The 26,607-nt window shown below is 44.0% G+C and overlaps 1 protein-coding gene across 11 annotated transcripts in view; it reads right to left on the reverse strand.

The window, feature by feature from the left end:
- Positions 1–26,607, reverse strand: part of NIN (ninein) — a 95,744-nt gene that overhangs the window by 43,083 nt on the left and 26,054 nt on the right. For all 11 annotated transcript variants that reach the window (XM_042989666.1, XM_042989669.1, XM_042989665.1 and 8 more), the window contains 3 exons: positions 20,603–20,763; positions 5,518–5,557; positions 4,071–4,261 (listed from right to left, as the gene is read on the reverse strand). In XM_042989666.1, coding sequence (XP_042845600.1) covers positions 4,071–4,261; positions 5,518–5,557; positions 20,603–20,763 — 392 coding nt within the window. The remainder of the gene's footprint in view (positions 1–4,070; positions 4,262–5,517; positions 5,558–20,602; positions 20,764–26,607) is intronic.

The raw sequence follows: 26,607 nt of genomic DNA on the forward strand, positions 1-26,607 counted from the left end.
TTTTTGAGAGACACAGAGAGATAGAGGGTAAGCAGGGGAGGGTGCAGAGAGAGAGAGGGAGTCACAGAATCTGAAACAGGTTCCAGGCTCTGAGCTGTGAGCACAGAGCCTGATGCGGGGCTCAAACCCACGAACCGTGAGATCATGACCTGAGCTGAAGTGGGATGCTTAACGGACTGAGCCACCCAGGCGCCCCAAATGGGTAATATTTAATGTTGCTACATATTATTCTTATGGATTAAAAAATATAAAGATATAGCTTTCCAGTACTGTAACAATAGAAATAAGTTTGGACAGTCATTAAACTATTATATTGTGGTGACTCAACACGATATTTTGTTTATGTTGAATTTTTGCAATTGGTATGTTGGCACAGCAGAATTTGGTCTGGGACAGACTGCAATGATCTAAGAGTTTGGGTCTGAAACTCATGACTCGGGATTTAGAGCACTACTTGGAACAGGACTGCACGTATTGGGGTTTGTTTTAATGCTTTAGCAAGGGAGAAATGAAGGTCGGAAAGGAAAGATTTTGTGTGTGTCCAACAGAAGGGCCCCAAGAGATGTAAAGAGAAGGAATTTTGCCTGGCTGTTTTGTGCCCTTTAACGGTAATCCAGTAGTCCTCATTATGTAATTGGGGAAGGAGAGACTGGACTATAGTCCCTTCGGAGCCTTGCCTACAAGATGGCTTGTTCCCTAGCGCAGTAGAGGAATAGAAAGGATGGATAAAGCGGCAAGAGTCACTGACACCACAAAATAGGGAGGAAAGGCAATGAGCTCTTTTTTCCTGGCAGTTGGATTCCTCTTTCCTTTGGGGGCTCAAGTTTTTCTATACAGATGCCCCTCCATTGTACAGAACAGAAATCGCCTGAGGATCTTGTTAAAATGCAGACTCTGACACAGTTAAATCTGGGGGTGGGGTCTGAGATTCTGAATCTCTAACAAGTTCTCAGGTGATGCCCACGGAGTAAGCAACACATTTAATCTGAAGGCATTAGAGTCTGCAACTGGGTCCATTCTAACAAAGGCCTCTTTGTAACACATCTTCAAAGTTTCAATATCCATTTTGTAAGTCTGGACTGTTGCTAGGATTCATCATCTCATAATTGTTGATTTTATTCTTCATGGAAGTGCCTGAGGCATTTCTTTTATCTCAAATGCTTCTTTCCAATTCACATCCAATAGGAAACATCTGTCTCTATTCTTTTTTTAATACCACTTCCTCTGGTGAGGACTCTGAAACAAGAAACCATTCTAAAGAGTGGAAATCTTTGGAAGAGGAACAGTTTCTAATAGAGAATTATACGGTAAAACCAATGGAAAGGTATCTGGGTGAGATTTTGAGGTCACTAAGATCCCTCAGCAGTTCTGTCTTGTTCTTACCAAACCAAAGAACACTTTCTTAGAGGACTAGGCTCTCGGGATCATCAAACCATAAGGCACAGTAAAATCCAGGTGTGCTGACTGAAGTGAACAATCGTATTTTGGCTCTAACCTTAGCTCCACACTGCTTGGCCTTGTGACCCTGGCCAAACTGATGCACAGCTTCCAGACTGCCTAAAAACCCATCACCTCATTCATTCAAAGTGGAGGAGCAGGTGAGTCCCACCAGTTATTGTACATGGGGGGAGTAGGCGAGCGGTGAATAGAAGGTTTTGGATTCAGAAAAAGGCAGGGTTGGGCTAAATAGAACACAAGTCAAGTGGGCAAGTGGGGCACCTCCGCAGTCTGTGCAGGAGCCAGATCCAGAACCCTGAGGACATTCTTACTCCTCATGACACACCAGCCAGGCAGGTCTCTGGATGGTTGATTTCCCAAGGTATACATTGGGACATAATGCACTAGAATAGGGTAACAAACCCAAATACCTAGAGAGGCCAGGAAGGTGATATTAATGAGTAAGGCAGGATGGTTTTGAGACACTACAAAGGAGTGCCGTTTAAAGCAGGGAACTGAACACACGAGTGCATGTCCTGTCCAGAGGAGCTAGCCAGCCACTTCTCCCGGCTAGCAAAATGGGAGTCAAATCTTTGGGTTTTTAGAAAAATCTGATTTAAAAAAAGTGTAGCAAGAGTTCAATTTTTAAACATTGGGCATACCAAAAGAACAAACAACAAAAGCAACTCAAAACTTTGGGCCATATTTGGCATGTGCCCTCCCTGCCGTACAGCGGTCCTTGCTTCTGGAAAGCATAGTACGTGAGACAGTGAGTCTAGTTCCCCTTCCCGGTAACGGCAACAAGCAGCAGCGACATCACTTTCTTTATCTAGAAAACGAGGAGATGACTAAATCTAAAATTGCTTTCAGTCATAAAATCCTATGATCCCAAGTTGCTTGTGGATGAGATCATCTTGAACTTTCAGCTCCTCTGTGGTCGAGAGCTAATAGTACAAAGTACTATAGTATTTCATGACTTTTTTTTTTTTTTTTTGGTGGGGGGAAACATTAAGTAAAAGCTATACTCAATGAGCAATCTTTTACTCATCCTTGGATGAGAGGAAAATAACTAAATAAGCTACTTCTTTCCCTGGGTTTTAGAAATTCCACCACAGAAGAAAATGCAATTCCCCGCAAATGGCTACAGTTTATTCCAAGAATTGTTCTTAGATAAATAATCCAAGTTTGTGCAGTATTGTGCAGTATTTCTTGGCAAAACATCCCAAAGTTCTGCATACTGCACTGGGTTTATAATTTAGGAGGATGAATTTAATGTTACGACTCAACAACACTGGAAAATAAATGACCACTGAGCCATTAAAAAGGTAGTCAATGGGGCGCCTGGGTGGCTCAGTCGGTTGAGTGTCCGACTTCAGCTCAGGTCACGATCTCACGGTCTGTGAGTTCGAGCCCCGCGTCGGGCTCTGGGCTGATGGCCCAGAGCATGGAGCCTGCTTCCGATTCTGTGTCTCCCTCTCTCTCTGCTCCTCCCCCGTTCATGCTCTGTCTCTCTCTGTCTCAAAAATAAATAAACGTTAAAAAAAAAAATTTTTTTTTAAAAAAAGAAAAAGGTAGTCAATGGGTATATAACAGTCACATATACTACAGAGGAGGAGGAAAAAAAATCTCTTCTGCAAATGAGGCTACTTGGTAGCTTTTGATGATAAATCTGTTTTTGGTTTAGGAAAATAATATCATTTATCCCCTGAACAAGCAGGCAGTATGGTTTCAAATAGCATTCTAATCAAAGATTCCCCAAACTACAACTGTAGCCCTAACCTCTGAGCCCCTCCAGTCCTTATTTTCAGCTCTCTGAAAAACATATCTTAGAATTATTTATGTTCTTATATTTCATGGCTTTTCAAGCACCCAGTCCTGCCAGTTCCCATCTTAATTTTTCAGAAAACAAAGCTTAGAATTTTACCAAGCAAGAGTCTTTTGGCGGGGGTGGGGGGTGGGAGGGGGTGGGGTCCTTCAAGATTCTTCTGTATCTTCAAAACCACCAGCCCACCATTTTCCATTTCCTCATGACCAGAATATTGTGATAGCTCCTGGCTGGCTGGTCTCCTAGCCAAAGGCTGTCCGCACACCAATATACCCCATAAAAGCAGCTCAGAGCATCCTCAGGATCTAAGTTTTTCTTGTATGTTACTCAATCTGCTGAAGAATGCAGGGTTGATACTGAGATCTTCTCTCCAAAAACCTAAACTCATCAGTCTGGCCTTTGAAATATTCTCCCAATTCAAATCTTCTGAACTCCCTGCATAATCCTTCCTCCAGGTCCTTCTCACATTGTGTTTTGTGAATGCCACTTCTACAGATATATCTGACATGGTGGCCGCACCAAGCTGGTTAGTGTCTAGTAATAATGTGGGGTAACATGCTTAGCACAGGGAGGGTCACGTACTATGGGTTCAGTGAGGGTCAGCTATTGTCAGGTTTGGGTTTTTTTCCCACAACCTAACACAAGCTTCTTACGAAAGAATCTTCAAGGCTTATCTCCTATGAAAAGAAGAGAATGGAATCTCTGTAACATGCTGCAGGAAGGCAAGATATGGCTGTTCCTAGCCTGTGACCAGTTCAGATTTCATCATGATTATTATTCCTGAATAAAAATATGATGCAAGGCTTACCTCTCCATCGATATTCTGCAGGCCATACTGCTCACAGATGGAGACCAGCTTCTTTCGGTTCAGGTGACCATCACGGGTGATCCCCAGATCTTCACAAACCTCCTGCAGTTTCTCTTCTATCCAGTCTTGGGGAGCAGAAGACCCACTTTGTGAGGCATTCAAGTCATCTGGGTTCCAAAATCTTAACTGGCCTGAAATAAAAACATATATTGTGCTGTTCCCAAAGGAATTGCAAAGAGAGAGAGCCTGTTCTCAAAGAAAACTGTGCTTTTTGAAAGTAAATATTACAGAAAGAGACTATAAATGCTGATTCCATCTTGATTTGAATCTGTAGTCCGAATGAAATGGAACCACTGGTTCTTAGGCTGCAACAAGAGCAAACAGGCACATTTTTCTATACCACATGAGAAATATCTCCTGTGCAAGCATACCAAGGTTCTAGTCTGTTTTATTCCAACTGAAAACATGCACAGGCTTAAGGCTTGGATGTAACTGGAAGAGAAGGCTAGTTGAGAACCATTCCAAAGAGATTTGTCAGCCCTGCCTCAACTATAGCTACCAGACTTTATCTAATCACCACTTTCTTTCTGGTCTAAGCACTAGAACTGCTTTTACTAAGAAGGAAATGATTTCATAATAAATATCATAAAATAATAAAAGTCTCAGGATTAGCCTGTTTACACATTTAAATATTCTGACCTACAAACAAACCAACTTGAAAGAATAAATGGTTGTAAATTACAAGTTGCTAGTTACCTATACATTAAGGATAAATTTTATTTGAAAACGTAAGGATCAAACTCATTTAAAAATCAAAATTTACTTATCCTCTATTATAAATTCTAATTAAACTTTCCACTTACATACGAGAGTTTTAGAGTCATTACTTAATCATGAGATAATTACTAGGACAGTTTTGTGTGCCTGGAAGAACCTTAGAGCGTTGAGAAGAGCATTTAGTGCTACCGTTACTATTTATTGAACAAATTAAGTTCATTACTGCTGTGTCTTTCCAGGTTAGAGACATAGAGAACACACAGTAATTACACTTAAGTAGAGTACAGCCAGGGTAGGCTGTGAGGTGGGCTCAAATTCTGTCAGCTGAACCACAGTGCCATCTGCTGGCCCCAGCAGTTCAACACCAAATAGGTTAATTTGAAAGTTTGCCTAAGAGAGTAATTAACCCATAAGTGAAATTCTACATCTTAGTTGCCATACCTTGTGTGAGGTTAAAATGCTGGGATTTTAAAACTATGAACTTTCCATTGGGAATGGATTTTTTTGTTGTTGCTGTTGTTCTTAACGTTACTTCTTAGCGGGCCTCCAGCATGCAAGGCTGTTTGTTGGGAAGAAGGCTAAGAGATGCAGGAAATGGGGACGTGGAAAGTGCCCTGGGAATGGCAGCCCTTCCTTTCCAGGCAGGCTCCAACACACACACAGTTCCTACCTTCCGCTTCATACTCTTCACTGCGCTGTGTCTTCCAGTGCTAGAGAAGGCAAGAAGAAAAGATTAGTGTGCTTTAGTAAATATTCAGTTTTTCCAGGGAAAACTCTGCGATCATCACCCGAGTAAGTCACATGATTCAGAACCTTTCGGTGGGCCATCCTTAGTCAACCAGCAAATCGAGAAGAGACACCTAAGAAACACCACTTAGCCACCTGCACTATCTCACTAGGGATTTGCCTTTCACATTTGCAAATTCACTTATTCAACAGCTAAACCTGTGACAGCCGATAAAACCAAGCCAAAGCAAATATTCAGAATCCATCAACCAACAAAAATTCATACCATGCATTTATGAATCTGTTCTTCAATGTTTATTGGGTGCTAAGTGTTATGATACAACTTCAGGATACAACTATGAACAGAACAGACACATTTCTTGCCTCAAGAAGTTTAAATGCTAATGAAGACATGCAGACAAGAAAACAAAGTATAATATTGTAGTATATTAAGTGTGATGGAGGGGCGCCTGGGTGGCTCAGTCGGTTCAGCATCCGACTTCAGCTCAGGTCACGATCTCATGTCTCCTGGGTTCAAGCCCTGTGTCAGGCTCTGTGCTGACAGCTTGGAGCCTGAAGCCTGCTTCGGATTCTGTGTCTCTTTCTCTCTCTCTGCCCTTCCCCCACTTGGCATTCTGTCTGTCTCTCTCTCAAAAAATAAATAAGCATTTAAAAATTAATAAAAAAAATTAAAAAGCCTATAAAAAGTGTTATGATGTAGAAGTTCAAATACTATGAGGGTATCTAAATAGGATCCTTCAGACTTAGGAGATCTGGGTAGACTTCCTGAAAGAAGCAACATCTAAACTGAGACCTGAAGGGTGAGCAGGAGACAGCCATGTGAAAAGAAAGGAGCAGCTGCTATTTGCTGAAGCACAGAGGTAAGAATGAGCCTAGCATGTCTGTGACACAGTGAGGGAGGAGACAGAGATGCAACCCCAAACAGGTGGGCTAGAAAGCTCAAGTTAAAGAAAATACATGTTACCAGTAAATTGCATTAGAAGCAGTGAAATTTACCTGAACTGGACCATTTTGCCCCTATTGTGCTATGTTACTACTGGTCTTTTTCAAGTCACATCATACATTTTATAGTGTGTGTACTGCATGAAAGCACCCAGCCAGGACACAATCAGAACCAAACTCTGGACATTTGTCCACCAGCCAAGCGCAGCACAGGTCTGCTTCTGGTCAGTGGCAACAAGTAGGTCGTGGTGTACCTTGGCCAGCCCGCGAGGTGCCTAATCACTCCTGTTGGGAGGTTTTACAACCATGGCAGGAAACCCTGTTGAGAAAAGGTGTATCCCCCTTTCAAAACCTGGCTGCTGTCTCAGCAGAGATCCAACTTGATGAATGAAACTGCTTTCGATAACAAATACCCAGCCCTTTCTCTGTGATGGTTGAACTGTACAAGATGATCTGATTTCCTGGAATCCTCAATAAACTCAACAGGAAAATAAGCCTGATTAACTCCAGTCTCCAAGAGCTGGCATCCCTATGGGAAAGAGTGTACCACCCTAAATTCTTAGATTGAACGTTGACTTTCAGTATCCCATTCAAGTTGATATGAGTGGAGGTCCTCTTTCAGGCAACCCAAGCATGTCTTTTTCCACCCCATACTCACTCATGCTGGTCCTCTCCAATTAATTAAACGACCATTGTTGTATACCAGAATTTCACAGTTCCATATTTTACTTGGAAAGACACTGAAGAGAGCATCAGAGAGTTTCCCCAGTTTTGTCACACTAAACTAAAACTCCAGACTGACAATGCTGAGGTTGATCGTTCGTGCCATGCAGAAGACCTCAAAAAGCCATAACTCACAATGTACAAGTTCACTACAACTCATTCAGATTACAACTGAAAGTCACTAATATACATGGTAGTTATGGAAACAGAATTAGGGGACAGTGTGATTTTTGCTTGTTCATTTGTGATTACAATTTTAGCAGCCCACAGTTCCTCCTAAAGATGTATTTCAAACCTAGTGGATATATGAGGCATGGTGGGGGTAAGGAAGGAGCGGTGGGGTAAACAGCCCTCTGTAAATTTTCTTACATTATTATTTCTGGGTGGAGCTCTACTGTTTTCATATAAAATGATTTAAATCAATAAAGCTCCACTAATAAAAGTGTCCTGTCTGTCCCAGCCTATTTATTTTCTTACCCACAGAGCAAAGACTTAAATTCTTATACTAATACTACTTTTGCATCTCCAAATTGTGAAAATTCATTCATTATTCAGCATATAATTTGGAAGCACCCTAAAATGGAATCCCTTAAATCTGCTTAAAACAAACAAAATAGGTTTCTATGATCTAAGAACCACTGGTCAAAATAAAACTAAGTCACAAGGAGGAAAGGATTTTTAATAGCACAGATGGACAGAACAAAAACAGGAAGAGTATCAATGGGCCCCACCAATAAAGGAAGCCCCAACTGGGACACACAGATGGAAAAATGCAAAAATTCACTAGAGAATTTGAATGGCAGATTTGAACTGGCAGGAAGAAAGAATCAGCAAATTTGAAGACTAGTCAGTTCACATTATCTAGTCTGAGGATCTAAAAGAGAAACACACCTTCAAAACCCCCTTGGTAACAATTCCTAAAGTCATGAGGTATGTATAGTTACTTAAAAGATTATTGCTTACATTTTCTCACTTCTCCATTCATTTTATTTATTTATTTATTTTTAATGTTTGTTTATTTCTGAGAGAGACAGAGCATGAGCAGGGGAGGGGCAGAGAGAGAGGAAGACAGAATGTGAAGCAAGCTCCAAGCTCTGAGCAGTCAGCACAGAGCCCAACATGGGGTTCGAACTCACAGACCGTGAGATCATGACCTGAGCTGAAGTCAGACACTCAACTGACTGAGCCACCCAGGCACCCCTCCATTCATTTAAAAATAGTGAGCAATTAGTTCAGAGAAGCAAGAGGATTTAACATACTGTTTCAAATATTTCGTGAGTCTATGGGACTGGATGATTATATCGGATTCACTTCTTATTTATTTTGAGAGAGCGAGTGAGAGAGCGAGGGACAGGGAGAGAGGGAAAGAGAAAATACCAAGCAGGTTTCACATTCAGCACAGAGCCCAATGCAGGGCTCCATCTCAAGACCATGAGATCATGACCTGAGCAGAAATCAAGTCAGACACTTAACTGAGTGAGTCACTCAGGTGCCCCCATACCTGATTCAGTTCTCAGGACAGTACTTCCCCAACTGTTCTCCTTCCCTGGTTCTTTCCCCAAACTAATAAGAGTAAGGGGGTTACATCACAGACAAAGAAGCCATACTGCCCCTTAACTACTGAATTTGGCCTGGACAAATTTATTAATTGCTTTTTGCCTCAGTTTCTCCATCTATAAAATGGGAATAAAGTAGTACATATTTCACAGAGTTGGGTAAAATGCTTAAAATTGTGCTTGGCAAACAATAAGCACTGTAAAATCTTATTTTTATTGGACATGTGTTTATGTAGTACATGTTAAATTTATTTTTGAAGATTTTATTTTCATTACCATGTTTAAACTTAAGGCATTAATTTAGGTGGCCTGGGGGGAATTATCAGTTATTCATATAAATTTGTAAGAAAATGCCAAGTCCAGTAGATAGATATGCAAAGAATACAAAGAGACAATTCACATAAAAAGCAACACAAATAAATATGGGGAAAGACTCATTTCAACAGCAAAGAAGTATAAATTAAAACCAGGGAATCCCTTTGTTCCCATTAAATTAGCAGTACTTAAGTCCTATTACCATCAAGGTTATGAATTAAAATAGGCCTGTTTATATGTTCCTGGTAGTAGTGGGAATGGATATTACCCTTTTGGTAAAGAAAATTGCTTCATGTTCCAAAAGCCATGAAAATGTTCGTATTCTTTGACCCAATAATTTCATATGATTTCCACTGACAATAAAATCAAAGGAAAAAAGTTTATGCACGGATAGGTACATTTAGAACTTTTTACAAAAAGTCCTGAAAGTGTAATTCTAGGGGTGTCTGGGTGGCTCAGTCAGTTAAGCATCTGACTTTGGCTCAGGTTATGATCTCACGGTTCGTGGGTTCAAGCTCCACATCAGGCTCTGTGCTGACAGTTCAGAGCCTGGAGCCTGCTTCCGATTCTGTGTCTCCCTCTCTTTCTGTCCCTCCCCCTGCTTGTGCTCTGCCTCTCTCTCTCACAAGAATAAATAAAACCATTAAAAAAATTTTAAGTACAATTCTAAAACCATGTAAGACATGGAAAAACACGTGAAATGTTAAATGAAAGACCATGACAAAAATGCCATCTACGCTATGACTACCATGGGCAAAAATATTTATACAATTAGACAAAGAATGGAAGGAAATAGAGATAAGAAAAATAGACGCATTTAGTTGAGGGACTATGGGAAACAGTTATATTTCCTTTGCTATTATAAATGTTTGTGCAATATAAACAGGTGCAACTTCACTATTTCTTTTTAACCCCCTGCCCTCTAATTCTCACTAAATGAATTTCCTGTGACCTGGGGGTGGGGAGAAAGGGAAAGTTCTTTCACAGAACCCACCTGCTCTGTGACCTGAGACAGAAGAGGCCTGGAGTGGTGGGAGTGGGGGGGTGGCGGGTGCTGTTCAGGAGGGTGAAAGCTGCTGATGCCAGTGCCTCCTGAGCTTCTCAGAGTGTGGACAGATCAGGGACACCAGTCTGAGACCCAAATTGGGGACTGAGACCATGACCATCCTTCAGGCAGCTTAACCCAATGGCACCAGGCACAGCACAGCCTTCTAAAACCCCAGGCAGCACTGGCAGCTTAAATGATTTCACACAAACTCTGTGGGCAAGTGGTGGCAGGTAAGGGACAACTTGTTAAAAAATCTCTAGGGGAGGTGTGCCTGGGTGGCTCAGTCAGTTGGGCGTCCAACATCGGCTCAGGTCATAATCTCACAGCTTGCGAGTTCAAGCCCTGTATCAGGCTCTGTGCTGACAGCTCAGAGCCTGGAGCCTGCTTCGGATTCTGTGTCTCCCTCTCTCTCTGCTCCTCCCCTGCTCACTCTCTGTGTCTCTCTCTCTCTTAAAAATAAACATTAAAAACAAAAAACATTTGTTTTTTTTTTTTTTAACTCTCTAGGGGTAACAATTTCCCAAGGCATTTCTCCCATGGCCCTGTATAAGAAACAGAGATCCAGCTAGGAACAGCCCTGCCTAGAACCAAATGTATATTAAATGGCTACATTTCCATTCCAAGACCACTTCAGTTGGAGATGGAGTTAGCCACCCAGAAACATGTGCTGTGCTTCTCCCCAGTCTCCGCCAAGGGTCTGTTCCTTTACCAAGGGGGAGGTAAGCACACGGAAGCCGAATGTTTGTTGTTAAATTGCAATTTCGTGGGGCGCCTGGGTGGCTCATTTGGTTAGGCGGCCGACTTCGGCTCAGGTCATGATCTCGCGGTCCGTGAGTTCGAGCCCCGCGTCGGGCTCTGTGCTGACAGCTCAGCGCCTGGAGCCTGTTTCGGATTCTGTGTCTCCCTCTCTCTGACCCTCCCCCGTTCATGCTCTGTCTTTCTCTGTCCCAAAAATAAATAAATGTTAAAAAAAAATCATTAAAAAAAATTGCAATTTCGAGGGGAGGGGGGGAGATTCAGTTCATTCATAGCTCATGTTCATTCTCACACCTGGAGCCAGTAGTTCCAATTAAAAAGCAGGGGGAGCAGGAGGGGATGGCAGGTTAGAAGGTTGGAGGGATTAGGTCATTTGCCTACTGGAACACCATCAATAAAGGGAGGCATCATTCTGGAACAAGGTCTTTTAATTGCTGCCAGTTTACACAGCACAGTGAAAGCCCAGCAGGTGGTCTTTAGACACAGATCAGCCATGAGCACTGGAAGGGAGATAATCTTAAAATCTTTGAAAAAGTGGGCGAAGAAGGGAGGGACAATTGCTGGCATGTGTTCTCAATACTAATTCATGAAAAAGGACTTTGAATTTCTTCCCCTGAAATCTTAGGTCATCTATCACTGGCGCAATGGATGTTAATAAGCGTTTTACGGTCATTCTGTTTGATTCTGGAGGCAAAACGGTAGAGGGCATGAGCACAAGGGTTGAACAGAGAGACTGGGTTCGATCTGGCTCTGTGGCTCAGTGTGACCCCTCGGTTCCTTACTTCATGCCCAAAGTGGGGATGAGCTGCCCAGTGCAGACGTGAAAGCGTATGCCTGGCACTTAGGAAGTGGTAGCTGTCATTATGATTTCAGCCAGAACAAATATGTGGTTAAGGATTTGGGCTCCAGGGGTGCCTGGGTTGAGTGTCTGACTTCGGCTCAGGTCATGAGCCGGTTCTCTGGGTTCGAGCCCCGCATTGGGCTCTGTGGTGACAGCTCAGAGCCTGGAGCCTGCTTCAGATTCTGTGTCTCCCTCTCTCTGCCCCTCCCCTGCCCGCTCTCTCTCTTCCTCAAAAATAAACATTAAAAAAAAAAAAGATTTGGGCTCCAGAGCTGGACCCCCAGGGTTCAGTTTCACCTCCACCACCTACCTGCTGTCCAACCTTGGGCACATTACTTAATAGCCAGTGTGCCTCAGTTATCTCTTGGGTAGTGAATAACAGTACCTGCCTACAAAGGTGTGCTAATATTTGGAATGCATTTCAAACGGTGCCTGCTATAACTCGAGAGCTAAGTATCTGTGAAGTAAATAGATATTACCATTACTATTCCTACTATTTGGGTGTCCAAAACTAGGACAAGGGCAGAGAAAAGAAACAACAGATAGACCAGTGTCAGCTTGAAGAACAAACCCAGAAGAGGCTCTGTAGAAACTACAGCTTTGAACACGTAATTGTGACGAAGCAATCAACTTTTGATTCAGCTTAGGAGCAGGGCCTCCCTAGTCGCCCTCCCCCTGGTCGAGAGTGTCCCCTGGTTGGTCACAGCTGGCAGGGGCTGCCTGTGCTTCCATATGACCATGCCAAGTGTGCTGGCCAACGACCCCATTGAGAGCAGCCGGAGGGGAGAGGGTCAGAGGTTGCCTGGCCCCAAAATGGCTGCTACAGAAGGCAGCCCCCCAGCCCCCTCAGGCGGACAAAGGAAGCCCGCTCTGTAGGTTGTGCATCTCAACGTCACTCTGGCCATTGTGGTCAACTCTCTGGTTGTCCGGTAGCCGGACGAGGGTGCCCCACATGCGTGGGCTACACCAGTGATGCCGCTTTCAGGACTGCTTTCTCTGGAGGGCCACCTGCTTTGCTGGACCGCAGAGCAGATGGCCCGAGCCTCTTGGATCCTGGGCTCCCAGCCCCAAGGCCGGGCCGGCATCTGCAGCCTGCGGGCCTGGCTAGGCCCCTGCCCACAATAGCCCCGTCCCAGCCCCCACCAGCCATCTGCTCCAGCGCAGACCTTGTGCCCTGCAGAATGTATGGCTAATTAAAACGATTATGGGGGCACATACGGGGCTATTCTTTCCCAGCAGAGGTTGCTGAACCAATCTCAGCAGCCTTAAGCAGATGTTTTTTTTTTCTTTTCCTTTTTTTTTTTTTTTTTTTGAAAGGGGAAAGCCTTGCAAGCCCATAAAGAAGAGGAAGGAAATTTGCTGGAATAACAAAGCTCCCCAAACAAATAGAGCTATAGTGTCCATTTCACAAGAGTGGCACAATTAGCTAAGCACAGGAAGTCTCTGGAAAAACACAAACAGAACTCAGTTTAGAAGGGTGTTTATGACCAAAACGTGAGGACTCTGAAAAACACACCATCTATGGCATATTTAACTAACAGTTCTAAATATGTATAAAGCCCTTGCTTGCTCTGGGCTGGGTACTAGAAGCCAAGCAAGCCCAGGAGGGCCCCTGTTTCTGTAGGGACTTGGGTTCGTTTCTGTCATCCTGCCTTTCCAGGCAAAATGGGCAATGGAGACCGCCTGCCAGCCCAACTCTCAGTCTCTCTGCTCTGAACCCATGGACCTTCCTTTATCTTTAAAAGCAACTAAAAGCTGGGGTGCCTGGGTGGCTCAGTCGGTTGAGTGTCTGACTTCAGCTCAGGTCATGATAGCACAGCTCGTGAGTTTGAGCCCCACATCAGGCTTTGTGCAGACAGCCCAGAGCCTGCTTCAGATTCTGTGTCTCCCTCTCTGTCCCTCCCCTGCTCATGCTGTTCCTCTCTCTCAAAAATAAACATTAAAAAAATTTTTAAAGCAATTAAAACCTACAGGTCAATACCGGGGACAACACGAATTAATGTAGGATTTTTCACTGCACACATGTTTTTATGGGTCCTGCCACGCTGCAAATTTAAGAGTTTGAGCCTTAAGCCTCTTCTCCTACTGAGATGGGGAGTGTTCTTGGCTCATTGGATTTGAAAGTCCCTAAAGGGATTTATTTTTATTTTTTTTAAATCCCTCATTTTTTTTAATGTTTGTTTATTTTTGAAACAGAGAGAGAGAGTGTGAGTAGGGGAGGGGCAGAGAGAGAGACACAGAATCTGAAACAGGCTCCAGGCTCCAAGCTGTCAGCACAGAACCCGATGTGGGGCTTGAACCCACGAACCGCGAGATCATGACCTGAGCTGAAGTCAGACGCTTCACCGACTGAGCCACCCAGGTGCCCCTAAAGGGATTTTTTTAATACATCTGCTCATGGTATCTCCTTCATCAGAGTTGCTCTTGGTGGATAATGAACAGTGTTTTCCATTCGGAAGATACACTTAATGGTACAGATGGAAAATGTTATTATCATTAAAATTAACTTTGTTCATTTTTAATTTGTTGTCTGTTTTTCTTTCTTGTTAGTAAATAAATACTAGAAATTGTTGACCTGGAAAGAGATGGGGGCGGGGGCTGGATGCCAAGGCAATTCCCTCTGGGATCAAGTCAGGAAGACTTACCAGAATAGCAAAGCCTGCAAGCCGAGAGCTACAGTCTGTGTTAAAAGAGAGAGATCTTACCAGCTTTGAAGGGACTTCTTTCCATCACTTTCAAGTGATCTACAATTGCATCTTGAATGAGTGTTTCACCTCTGGGAATAGCGAAAGGATCTAACAGACTTAAGAAAACTCAAGGGAAACACTGGAAATTCCATTAATACAAAAAACTATCCTGATGATGTCCTATCGTTTGATGGAAATAAATGGCTTCAGCAATGAAAGTGCTTACTTTGTCAAAGATTAGAACAAAACATCTAACAGGAGGAATGGGAACACAGGTACATTTCGACGACAAAAGCTCTTAGCAGAACTTCTCAGTCATTAAGAAGTTTGCTCCAGAATTCAATATTTGTGCCACACAATATAAATGAATCATTCATGAAGGTTGACTGTGAAGATATGCATAGATGAAAATGAACATAAGGGGACTAGAAGTCAGTTTCCCACTTCTTGAAGAAGTCTGATTTTATGTGGGGTAGTAAAAATCAGTTTGGGGGGTTGTTCTTAGTTCTTAAACTACTGCCACCACTCCTGTCCCACCCACCCCCACCACCCCCGCCCCCTGCAGTCCAAACACAAAGACGCGATTTGCTGAGCAAGCCCCATTGTTGAGCAAATGAAGCAAGTGGCTTCAACTTTTCTCTCAGGTCCTCACTCAAACCTCACGGTTTTGGCTTACACTACTATTGTCTGTAGTTGAAAAAATAATGGTTTAAAGCCTCCTACTCTTGATAATAATCTTCCTAGACCCGATTTATTCCCTGTGGAGGAAAACAGTTAACAAGGTGTCCCCTGTTTTCAACGAGGGCAGAAAGCAAAGTAGTCCTGCCCTAATTACATTCATGGAACAACCTTTCCTACAGTAAGTAATACAGAATAGAACTGGGCATTAGTTTTGCTCCCCCCCACCCCACCCCTGCCTTCCACCTATCCTTAGAAGAAACCACAAAATTCAAGGTCAGTTCAGTAGCCATTGTGGGTATGCATATAAGAGAAGGGGAAAAAAATGTACTCTCTGGAAACTAAAACCTCATTTCTGTTTCTTAACCAAAATAACCACCCAAACGTTCTCATTAATCAGACCTTACGCTGGAATCGAGAATGTGCCCTTTCTTAGTCTGGATTAATTCAGAATAGAACTTCCAATTGAATTGCCTTGAGTGAAAATGATCCCATAAAAAAGAAAAAAAATCACCACTTTCCTTTCAATACCACCTGAGATGAGAGGTCAGACTCCCAAGGGAATCCATTTGCCAGATAAACACCCTAAATTGGAAGGTGAAGGCACATTTCAGCCTCGTGGTGGAACCTACCTGGCACCTGTGAAATTAGCACATTCTACGTCAGGGTTTCCAAATGAAATTCTGAAATACACGTTGTAGCAATGAGAACGTGGGGAGATTACAGTGGTCTTTCCCTACGCGATGGCTTTATGGCCTTATGAACTAGACACGGGAGGGGAAGCAAGCTTCATAGCTAGGTTAGATATTTTCTGTTTCAGCAGGAAAGAATCTAATTGCCAGAATTAAAGCTCGGGGCAAGATCAAGAGGATTAATATGTACACAATTTTTATTAGGGCTTTAACATATATGGACTGAAACAAAAGTCGAACACAATCAAAAGCACCTCATAGCAAGGCTTATTCTCCTACATTCTATTCAGAGGATGAGGCCCAGTTAGTAGATCATTCGTTACTCCACTGCCACCAAGCAGGCTCTCACCCAAGGCACCATGTCACAATGGGGTGCCACGAATGGTTACGAGAGGGGTTCCAGATTCTTGTAACTAATGAAGACTGAAGCTTCACATGGGACTTACATTAAAAATAAATGTAATAGGGGCGCCTGGGTGGCTCAGTTGGTTAAGCGGCTGACTTCGGCTCAGGTCATGATCTCGCAGTTCGTGAGTTCGAGCCCCGCGTCGGGCTCTGTGCTGACAGCTCAGAGCCTGGAGCCTGTTTCAGATTCTGTGTCTCCCTCTCTCTGACCCTCCCCCATTCATGCTCTCTGTCTCAAAAATAAATAAACGTTAAAAAAAAAATTAAAAAAAAAAAAATAATAAATGTAATAGCTTGAAAGCAAACTCTGTAACAGTGTCACTCTTACCTGTCTGTATTTCTAGGTTTTGTTGGGTGGGACAGAAGGTTGGAGTTACAGGTAGAGAGTTACCTGAGAATTACCTATCATTTTGGTTGTACATATGGGAGAAGGCCTCCCAAAATAAGAATGCAGAAAAAAAATGTAAGTCACGAACCCAGGAGTAGAGGACCAAACTGTCAATCCTTGGCAACTCCCTTATTACAGAATAATCCTAGAGGGAAGTGGGGGGAAGGAGATATTTTTTTTTAATGTTTATTTGAGAGAGCGCACAAGCAGGAAAGGGGAAGAGAGAGAGGGAGAGAGAGAATTTCAAGCAGGCCATGCGCTGTCAGCACAGAGCCCGATGTGGAGCTCGAACCCACAAACCGTGAAATCATGGCTGGAGCCGAAATCAAGAGCCAGACGCTCAACTGACTGAGCCACCCAGGCTCCCTGAGGAGGAATTATTGTTTCATCCCTTCAGATGGCTGTTTGCTCACTTATCCCTACAAGATGAGTTCCTAGAAGGAAGCAAGACTTTTGCAGGTATCTGTGACCCCATTCCATTCCACTGCCCACCCCTCTCCAAGAGCTCAGGTAAATAAAACTGATTGATCCTGGAGCAAAGATTAGTCTCCTTGTTGGGTAGCAACAGCCAGGCTTCTTCTCCTTGTAACCTTTGACAACGGGTTAAGGTCCTTTAGTCTTCATCAAAAAATTCTAAACTCACTTTAGGAAAAATCTGGCATGTCTGAGAGGAGAAACCGCATTCAAAGGCCGGCTAGGAATCTCACCTTGCCCTGAGCCAGGATCCAGGAGTCAAAGGAAATTCACAATCAAAACCAAGAAGGCCCATCTGCGGTTCAGCAGCTGACTACTCCTGATGAATTATTCCCATCAGGAGACACCCATCCCTGCTCCCTCCTTCAATACTGCCCAATGGCACTGAGATGGAGTATGAACCACTGGTAACAAATATAGCCAAGAAATAAATTCTTAACACCCAAGGGCAGGAGACAAAAGGGCCTCAGGCAGCCAAAAGAGAAAAAAAGAAGCCAACAGTAAAGAACTTCTGACAGGTTCTGAAATGCTTATAAGTTAATGAATAAACCCCACAGGTCATTAAGGATTTTCTCCTCCCCATCATTCCCATTTGGGAGCCACTCTAGAATAAGGAAGATTACCAGGCATTGGGAAGAGACCAGGGGATTTCTGGTGCGAGCACGTGCTGTCCAGAGTGTGAAGTTCTGTTGGCCAACGGAGTGGCCGTAAATTGCTAAGGCTTCTATGGAACCTGGCCAGGAAACAGGAATACTATCTTGACACAACAGTATATGCCATGAAGGCTGACATCCCGTGGAAACTATGCCACCAGACTGAGTATCTGTGAAGGCAGGGTGCAGTCTACTGCTACACAAAGCTTGGACAGGCCCTCCTTGCTGCCCACAGTAACTTCAAAAATGTCACACGTGAGACTATTGACTTTTTAAAGTGATGAATCGATTTGAAAACTGACAACTCAATTCAGCTCAGAAACACTAAAGTTTTAGGCAAAAAAGCATCTGGATGAGCATTCAGTTTGAGTCCACTTTCAGCAATTAAAAAAAGACAGGGTAAAAGGGGGTTATCCAGTGCCCTCATAGGCTTTCGGGGGCCAGATCTAACAGATTCGCAAGGTCGGGTCGGTAGGGGGTCTTCAAGGTAGACAGACATGGAGAGAAAGGACCCTTCTAGGCCTCTATTTGCTGTTCTAGTGAAAGACAGATGAGCACTAAAGCTTCTATATACAGTATCAAAAGGTCCCACCTAAGAGGTTCCGAAAGAGTAAAGAAAGCTGAATATCAGGGGTGAAATGTGTTCTCCCAACACGCCCTCTCACTAAGACACAGCTGCAAGAATTCGCCTGAACTCGGGCCTCAACGCTTATCCTTATTTATACAGAAGCCTAAAGTCTCACTTTTAAACACTAAATCTTACTGGAAGTCCATAGATAAGATAAAACAAGGTTATAAGAGCTCTGCTTAAGAACTTTCTAGGTATCCCAAGATCGTAATTAGAAACTGTGTTATCAGGGGTGCCTGGGTGGCTCAGTCGGTTGGGCGTCCGACTTCCCTCAGGTCACGATCTCGCGGTCCGTGAGTTCGAGCCCCGCATCGGGCTCTGGGCTGATGGCTCAGAGCCTGGAGCCTGCTCCCGATTCTGTGTCTCCCTCTCTCTCTGCCCCTCCCCCGTTGTTCATGCTCTGTCTCTGTCTCAAAAATAAATAAAACGTTAAAAAAAAAAATTAAAAAAAAAAACAAAAAACTGTGTTATCAAAAAAATAAGTAATCATTTAATTTCTGAGCACCAAATCATAATGCCTTGGGTACTGAAAGCAGTTGGAGAAAGGAGAATTAGACTTAAAAGTGTTTTCCAAATAACAAAAGGACCAAATACCCCCAGAAGTGTTGAGACATATTTTAATTTTTTTTTTTTTTTTTTTTTTTTGGTCCATAGGGAAGTGTCTTAGATACGTTCCATACCACTCAGGGTTATGAAACAGATTTTATGTAACAAAATGCCATCCTTCCTGACAGCAAGATAAATATTATGAGCACTGCAATAACTATGCAAATTACTTACATCTCTGAAACTGCATATGCAAAATTTTTGTGCACATGAGTATATGTGTTTTATTGGGGAAAGGGCCCTATCTAAATTCTCACAGGGACATGAGAAAGGGTCAGAAACTGACTGAACTCAAGAAGAGAGGTAGCCTCTGCCCTTGGCTGGCCCCAGGCGCCTCCTTGCTTCTCACTGCCTTTTCTGTCTTCAGCTGTCACCTCTCACCCATGCCACCCTTACACCATTTGGCAAGTTTCTCTCTCTCTCTCTCTCTCTTCTCTAGCTTTTCTTCCTCTTTTCTTCTCTCACATGTCTGCCACTGCTCCTTCACCTCTGGTGTGAGGACAGGTATTCCTTTAAAACTATGGTGCAAACTTCTCGGGATCAGTAGACCACCGGTCCTGTGTCTTCTAAATGTACTCTGGCTGCTTTCATTTTTGCTCAGTACCTAGGATCTGTTACCTTTGGGTTTGTGGGCATTCTGGAAGACTGAAAATGCTAGATGTCTGACTGCTGGGGTCATTACTGGAGCAAGCTTCCTGTGGATTTTAATGAGCTGAACACGGGTGTTAGCAATGAATGCCCACGTGCGCGCGCACACACGTGCACACACACCTCCAGGAAACCACCATCTACGGGCTATTTAAGAAGGTTGAGACACTTTGTCTCTTTCCCAGCTTATGTTAATATCTGAAATATTTGCATCCCCAGTCTGAGCTGGGATTTGCAAGAAATATTTAGAGCTTGCTCAGCATGGCGTTTTCAATCATGTTCTATAAATGGCATGCTGGTAAATGAGCCGTAAGGAATGAATAAAGAAAATGTTACTGCTTCTCCTTCATTGGTAGAGTACGGCGATGAGTACAAGGGGAAGAAGGGAGATGAGGGAAGTGGGCACATCCGACTGCTGGAAGGCCAGGCGGGCCTGGGTGCCAGGAAGGAGAACCACGACAGCTGCTGAGACCACAAGAACCGAGTTTGAAAGCTGCTTTATCCCGCCATGATAGATAAGGCGCGGTTTTCAAAATGTCTAAGCGCACTGCTTTTGTTTCCTACCTGCCACAGATGCTGTTTTATAGCTTGCCGGGGGGTGGGGGGTGGGGGGCCAGCTTTTTACATAACTAAAAATGACAGTGCCACGAGGAGAGACATATTCCTAAGAAGTGCTCAAAGTGGCAGACCCCAGAAAATAGGAAAATAACTGAATTTTAAAATATATAAACACAAAGCTTGCACAGAAATGTCAGCTCTCCAGAAGTTGAAACAGAGGTGAAAACATTCAAACAAAAGAAAAATTAGCCGTCTATATCCAAAAGGCCAAGTAATAAGATTAGCAAGTAGCTGGTAACTGAGAAGAGCCATAAATCCCTCAGTTCTCCTGTTTCCACACCACCGTGGCAGGGGTATCCGTCCGTCACCGCACCTCTGGTCCGGATGGATGTGCCCGTCCAATTCCTTACCTCGTGGCGGTCACTGGCTGGGGTGTGTGAAGGCCGTGCTTCTTCATCTAGTGGCTCAATCTCTGCAAACTCTTCCACGGATTCTTGAAACTCAGGCAAGGACCTTCGTCCGTAACGCTTCCCACCTTTAACATATTTGGGCTGAGCTTCTAGTGAACAGTCTAGGCAGGGAGACAAGAGTTGAGGCCACATTACATGACAGTCTCAGCCCTTAGCTGACACTCACAGCTGTCAGACACAGCCTCTTATACTAGCCCCCAAAATAAACCACCACTGTTTGCCAGTTGTGCGGGGATGTGGGCGTATATGAGGCGCCAGGTCAGACGCAGAGCACAGCTTCTAATTCTGAATGACTGACAGCAGCCGGAGTGCATCTCTGCATACAACGGGAGAGATGCAATGCCAGCAGAAGCGTCTGACTTTAGAAGTACAGAATTAAGATCAGGATAAAGCAAGGAGTCATATTTGTTCTTCTGTTTATTAAGCTGGTGTCGTGCAGGGAGGGGGAAAGGGAGAGGGGGAGATCGTACTGACAAAGAGACACGCTAGAGGAAGTCTTGGAAAATAATGATAAAGCGAACACCATATCAGCACTGTTAGTATTCACGCACCCCTCCTGTACCTCAGTGACTCCTTTGTTAACCATCCCACCTTCTGATCCATCAGACAAGCGGGATGACAGAACAAAGAAACTGACACAGTGGATCCTAATAAATGAATGACAGCTCATCGCTTACATGAAACCTGGCATCAAGATCGCATTATAAAATTAAAAGCTGTAGAATAAAATAGTAAAGGCAAAACTGTATACAGAAAAATGGTACATTTTGTTTTTATTCTCTTCATGAGTTTGGTGTTGTACAAAACAAAATGGAATGCGCCTCACAGGAGGGTTACTTCTTGACCTTAAAGAAGGACCTCAGCATTTTGATGTAACATGTCTCAGGTTCAATGTTTCACCATGTTCACGACCACCAATGCCGCCACCGCCATCACCACCACCGCCATCGCCGCCACCGCCATCGCCGCCACCCCCACCACCGCCACCGCCGCCACCCCACACTAACCTTTCTCTACAACGGATGGCTTTAAAGCAATAGAATAAATACTTCACTCAATGCACGTGTCATCTTAGATACAGAGATTTTTTAGCACCTTGCACAGAATTAGGAGCATAAAATATTCTATTAAAATACAAAAGATCAGCAAGGCGTTGATTTCAGTTCTTATCATCCGCGAAAGCACGGTGTCTCTCTGAGAACATAACGTGTATTCTATTTGAACACGACAGTCTTAACAAGATGTGTCTCAACTCACACATGGAGATTTTTGGATGAGGTTATGTACACACATCATCAAAACCAGGGTGGTCAATTAGATAAGAACTGAAAGAACAAAACCCTTCCTTTACCACCACTGAAACCACATGAGGGGTTAAGCCATTACTTCGTAGCCTCCCTGGGAAGGCCGGCGATCCTGTGTGACTAACTCTGCCCTTCCCCGCACCCCCATGCCCTTCCTCTGATATATGCTCAGATTTCACAGATGTGGTCCGAAGCATTCTGAAAATGCTCAGCACAGCTCAGAGTGAAGTATTTATGCTTGCTCTATAATTTCTAGTGATATTTATATCCAGCTTTTAAAAAGTCCCAGCCAAGTCATTGTATTTGGTGGAGCGATTCTCTTACAGGAAGAGTTTAAGCATACACAATTTAGGTTGAAAATCACATGCACATTTGAAGGTACCTTTCATCAGGAGAGAGTGTGTCAGCCTGTGAGTATTCAGGAGCGGCCCAGACACCCGAGCTACTTGTTGGCAGCTGACACCCACAGATGCTAGTCAGATAAAGAGGCAATGTAGAACCATCCTTAATTTATTACACATTCTTAAGTTTTACTGGCAGACAACAAGGTACACCGTTAGTGACGATGGGGATGGGGATGGGGGTGGGGGTGGGGGTGGGGGTGGGGGTGGGGGTGGGGGTGGAAAAGATTAAAAGAAAAACTGACAACGTCAGAAAACGGAACATGACATGTTCCCAGTGTGAGAACAGTCGTGGTCTGGGGATGGAAACGGCAAAGGAGCTCTCACTGCGCGCTGCACTTTTACGGAGGAAAAGAGTAGAGGGACGAAGCAGCCATCTTAAAAAACCTACTGTAATTGACTCCAAAACCCGCCTGTGGATGAGATGGTCTCCCAGTTATGTACCACTAAATATCCCATGCCCTGCAGGGATATGAATAAGGAAGAGAACTAGTGGATTGTGGGCCATTAGGGACCCTGGGAGATTTGGGTTTATTTTACTTATTTTTGCATTGCCAAGAGTTTTTAAAGTTTTCTATTTTATTATTATAATTGTGAACAAGCTTTTAGTATCTTTAGCAGAATGTAAATATATCACAAAGTCAATTTCTAGCGAAATCTAGTCAAGTATACACTCTTCTTTGGAATAAAGAGATTAGCACAAAGGAAAAATGGAGTGTTAATGTTACCTCACACTGCATTTCCCAAACCTTCTATGTGACCAATAAAGAATTAGACTAACTGAACCAATTACAGTGACTCCTTTGACTTACACACTCACATATTCCTCTCCTTAGAGCATGAGCATCATTGTACTTACATGATAAGAAGTGAAGAAAGACAGCAAAAGTAAGGAGGTCCAGAGAGAACATTCATGGTCAACAGTCGTTACTGTGTTAAACATTTGAAAACTATGATTTTCCTTATCAACTCAACCAGGCCTTTAAAAGGCCACAGCAACAGTCCACCAAATGGATTTTAAGACACTCTTACACCCCATAATTAAAGAATGTCCAACCCCATCCTTATGCCGAACAGAGACTTAGAAAACTGCAGCCCTGGGGCAAAGTTGATGCATTTTACGAACACATCCAGATGTAACTTAACACATGTCAGGGTTTCACTGTAGAACAATTTTAGTTATGCCAGATAATATGGGGCGTCTGGGTGTCTCAGTCAGTTAAGCTCCCGACTCTTGGTTTCGGCTCAGGTCATGATCTCAGGGTTCCTGAGATGGAGCCCCCCCCCCCCATCATGCTCTGCCCAGGCAGGACAGTGCCTGCTTGGGGTTCCCTCCACCCCCCTCTCTCTCTCTGCCCTCCCCCTCTTGCATATTCTCTCTCTCAAAATAAATAAATAAACTTAAAAACAGAAATGAAATTGCTTACATCATATAGCTTTCTTTAACATAAGTGTAAGTGACTGCTCCAATCACGTGCTCCAAGGAGGGCTAGGAAATGCCAGTGATACAAACAATATATAAAGGACTGCCAAACTTGCAGTGTTTTCTTTCTTTGAACATTTATGATTTTACCCAGATGCGAAGCTTCGGAGTCATTTTTGCTTCTTTCAGTTTTCTATTTCTCCTATTTGACAAAAATAAAAATAGGCTTTCAAGGAAAGAGGACAAGCTGAGCCTGCCTAGAGGTGCCTTGGACCCCATCCTCAGAGAATTTATTATGAAACTCACCAGTCATAGTAAAGTGGCTTTGAAGCAGTCCTACCTGACTTAGTTTAGATGATTCAGGTTTTATTCCATAAACCAAACACATAGTTATGAGTAGGGGACAACAGAGAAATCTTGATTCAATCCCCTAAACACTGCTAGAGGAATATGGAAGCAACTGATAGTCTCTACAGAGCAGATGGGGTGGGAAGGGGAATCTCAATGGGAGTTCAAAAGACAAAAGAAATACCGTTCCTTCCAGTCTTAGAAATCAAACAACAACTGGATGGTCAGATATCACATTCTTTACTCCAGATCTCATCTGTCCCAAGAAGAGACACTCCAGACCTGTGATAATGTCCACCTTCCAGAATCAGGGTGAATCACTGTACACATACATGTACGACTTGTGACCAGAGGGCTTGCACTTATAATAAAAGGAAAATTGAAATACAGTGTCAGTGGGAAGGACCACCCAGGGGATAAGCCAGCTGGAGGCAGGGTAAACCTCTGACACTCACCCATTCTCCCCTCTCTCCACTCCCTCCCTGCCTCAACTCCAGCTGAGGAGTACAGAGCACCCTTTCCTGTGGTCCTCAGACTGACTGCAGCCTTCCTGATGTAGGTCTCCACTTGGAAGGCTCAGCTCTCCCCAGGAGCCAAAGGGCAAAACAATGAGGGCCCAAGAGGAAGCGGAAGGGGTGACAGGAAAGCCTAAACACCATGTATTCCATCAATGCTTTCTTTACAAAAACACAAGCTTGGGACCTGGGATGGAGCGCCTTCCTCGGCACTTACACCGAGAAGTTACAGGAGAGTTGCAAAGACACACTCCAATATCAGGTAGATTCTTATAGCTTCTAGTTATTGAACACCTGCCGTGGGCAAAGTATCATGTTGTACCTGTTGAGGGAGAAGATGGATATTTGATCGCTTTTTGATTTAAACTTCCCTGTTCCCAAAACTGACCGAGGATACTTACAGGATGAAGAAGAGAGCTCTGCCTTTTTGGTGCTGATATTCTTATTTTAAAATTGCTTGAAAACACCCTTGCTTTCTACTTCCCCTCCTGCCCCATTCTGTTAGGCTGGACAATCGTTCCCACAGACACCGGCACCTTCCAAAGTCAAAGGCCCTCAGCACAGAGTAACGCCAGTCTGAGGCTCTCCATATTACAGTTCTGCTGAGCTCACGGGTTCCTGAAACTCATTTAAAAATAAGGAGTCAAAAATGAAGCATGTGCAAATCTCAGGACAAGCACTCCCAAGAAGCTTCCCTGGGAAAGGGCAGTCAGGCAGCTCCCCACTTCCTTGCCTCCTGTGAACACCATTACATGCAGACTGCACAGAGTATGACCCCATACTTGATACTAAGTAAGAGAAAAGGGCAGAGAGAGAATTAAAGGGGAGACCAAGGCCAAGAGAAGGAGAGGGGGAGAGAAAAAGGGAGAGGTAGAGGGAGGGACAGAAGTATGTGCAGATGGGGAAAGGGAGAGGGGGTGGGACAAGATGGGCAGGGATCTAGGGGCCTATGGAGAGACAGAGAGGGGCAGCAGTAGGAACAGATGGGGGAGGGAACTGAGACGTAGAAGCAAAGTATAGTGGGGGTCCAAGGAGGAGGACAGAGGTGAGCTGGAGTGGTGGAAAGAAGACAGGGGTGAAACGGGGGATGTCCCAAGGAGGGAAGGGGAGAAGAGAATCCAAGAGAGAATGAACAACATAAAGACATCAGGAAAGCCCTTAAACATTATCTGCCATTCCTCCTGCCTCCCAAGGTGCTCCCTGCCTCTGTGGGAGGTCATCAGCAAGCAGGGTCACCACCCCACACTTCTGTGCATACACAGCCCTTTCTGGGGCAGCTGCTCACTGGCCACTCGCACGATGCTCCCAGCTATCCCTCCCTCTGCAGTCCCCACACAAGATGCATACATTCATCTAGGCGCTCAGTGAATGCAGTGACCGAATTTTAGGAGCAGTCTCCAGTCAATTCTTACCAATCTGAGTGGAAGTTTCTTGCTGGAACACAGGCACTTCAGGACACAAAGCTAATGGAATGGCTCTGATTAACCTTGCCTGGGAGGAAAGCTCTGAGGCTAAGGTCTGCACCCCACAAGGGTGCCCAGGAATGGTGGATGGGTGTGGCTGGCAACCCCCAGGACTGAGTGGTCTGACTAGATGGTCTGTTCAGTCCTAAAGCAGTTCAAGATCAACAGGAAAAACTCTTTGAGTTGATAATGATGACAGGATTGTTTCCTTAGGCTTCTCCTAGAGATGTCAGCCTGCTGATCCCCATTGGAAGGTCATGCATGCATCTGGAGCCATTTTGGGGAAGAAGGCAGAGATTCACATTTCACTTAAGTGAATCCTCCCCTTTGTTCCAGGTTCAACTCAAAACTTATCTCTATCAAGTAACTGCTTGGCACAACCTTCACGGAACCTTTGCTTCTACGAATTTAGCACAACCTGTACTGTCGATAGCTCCTGACTTAATAATGGTCATGGTCAAATTTTTCTAAAAGCATTTTACGTGTTAGAA

The sequence above is a fragment of the Panthera tigris genome, chromosome B3, assembly GCF_018350195.1.
Source record: "Panthera tigris isolate Pti1 chromosome B3, P.tigris_Pti1_mat1.1, whole genome shotgun sequence".
Classification (NCBI taxonomy): domain Eukaryota; kingdom Metazoa; phylum Chordata; class Mammalia; order Carnivora; family Felidae; genus Panthera; species Panthera tigris.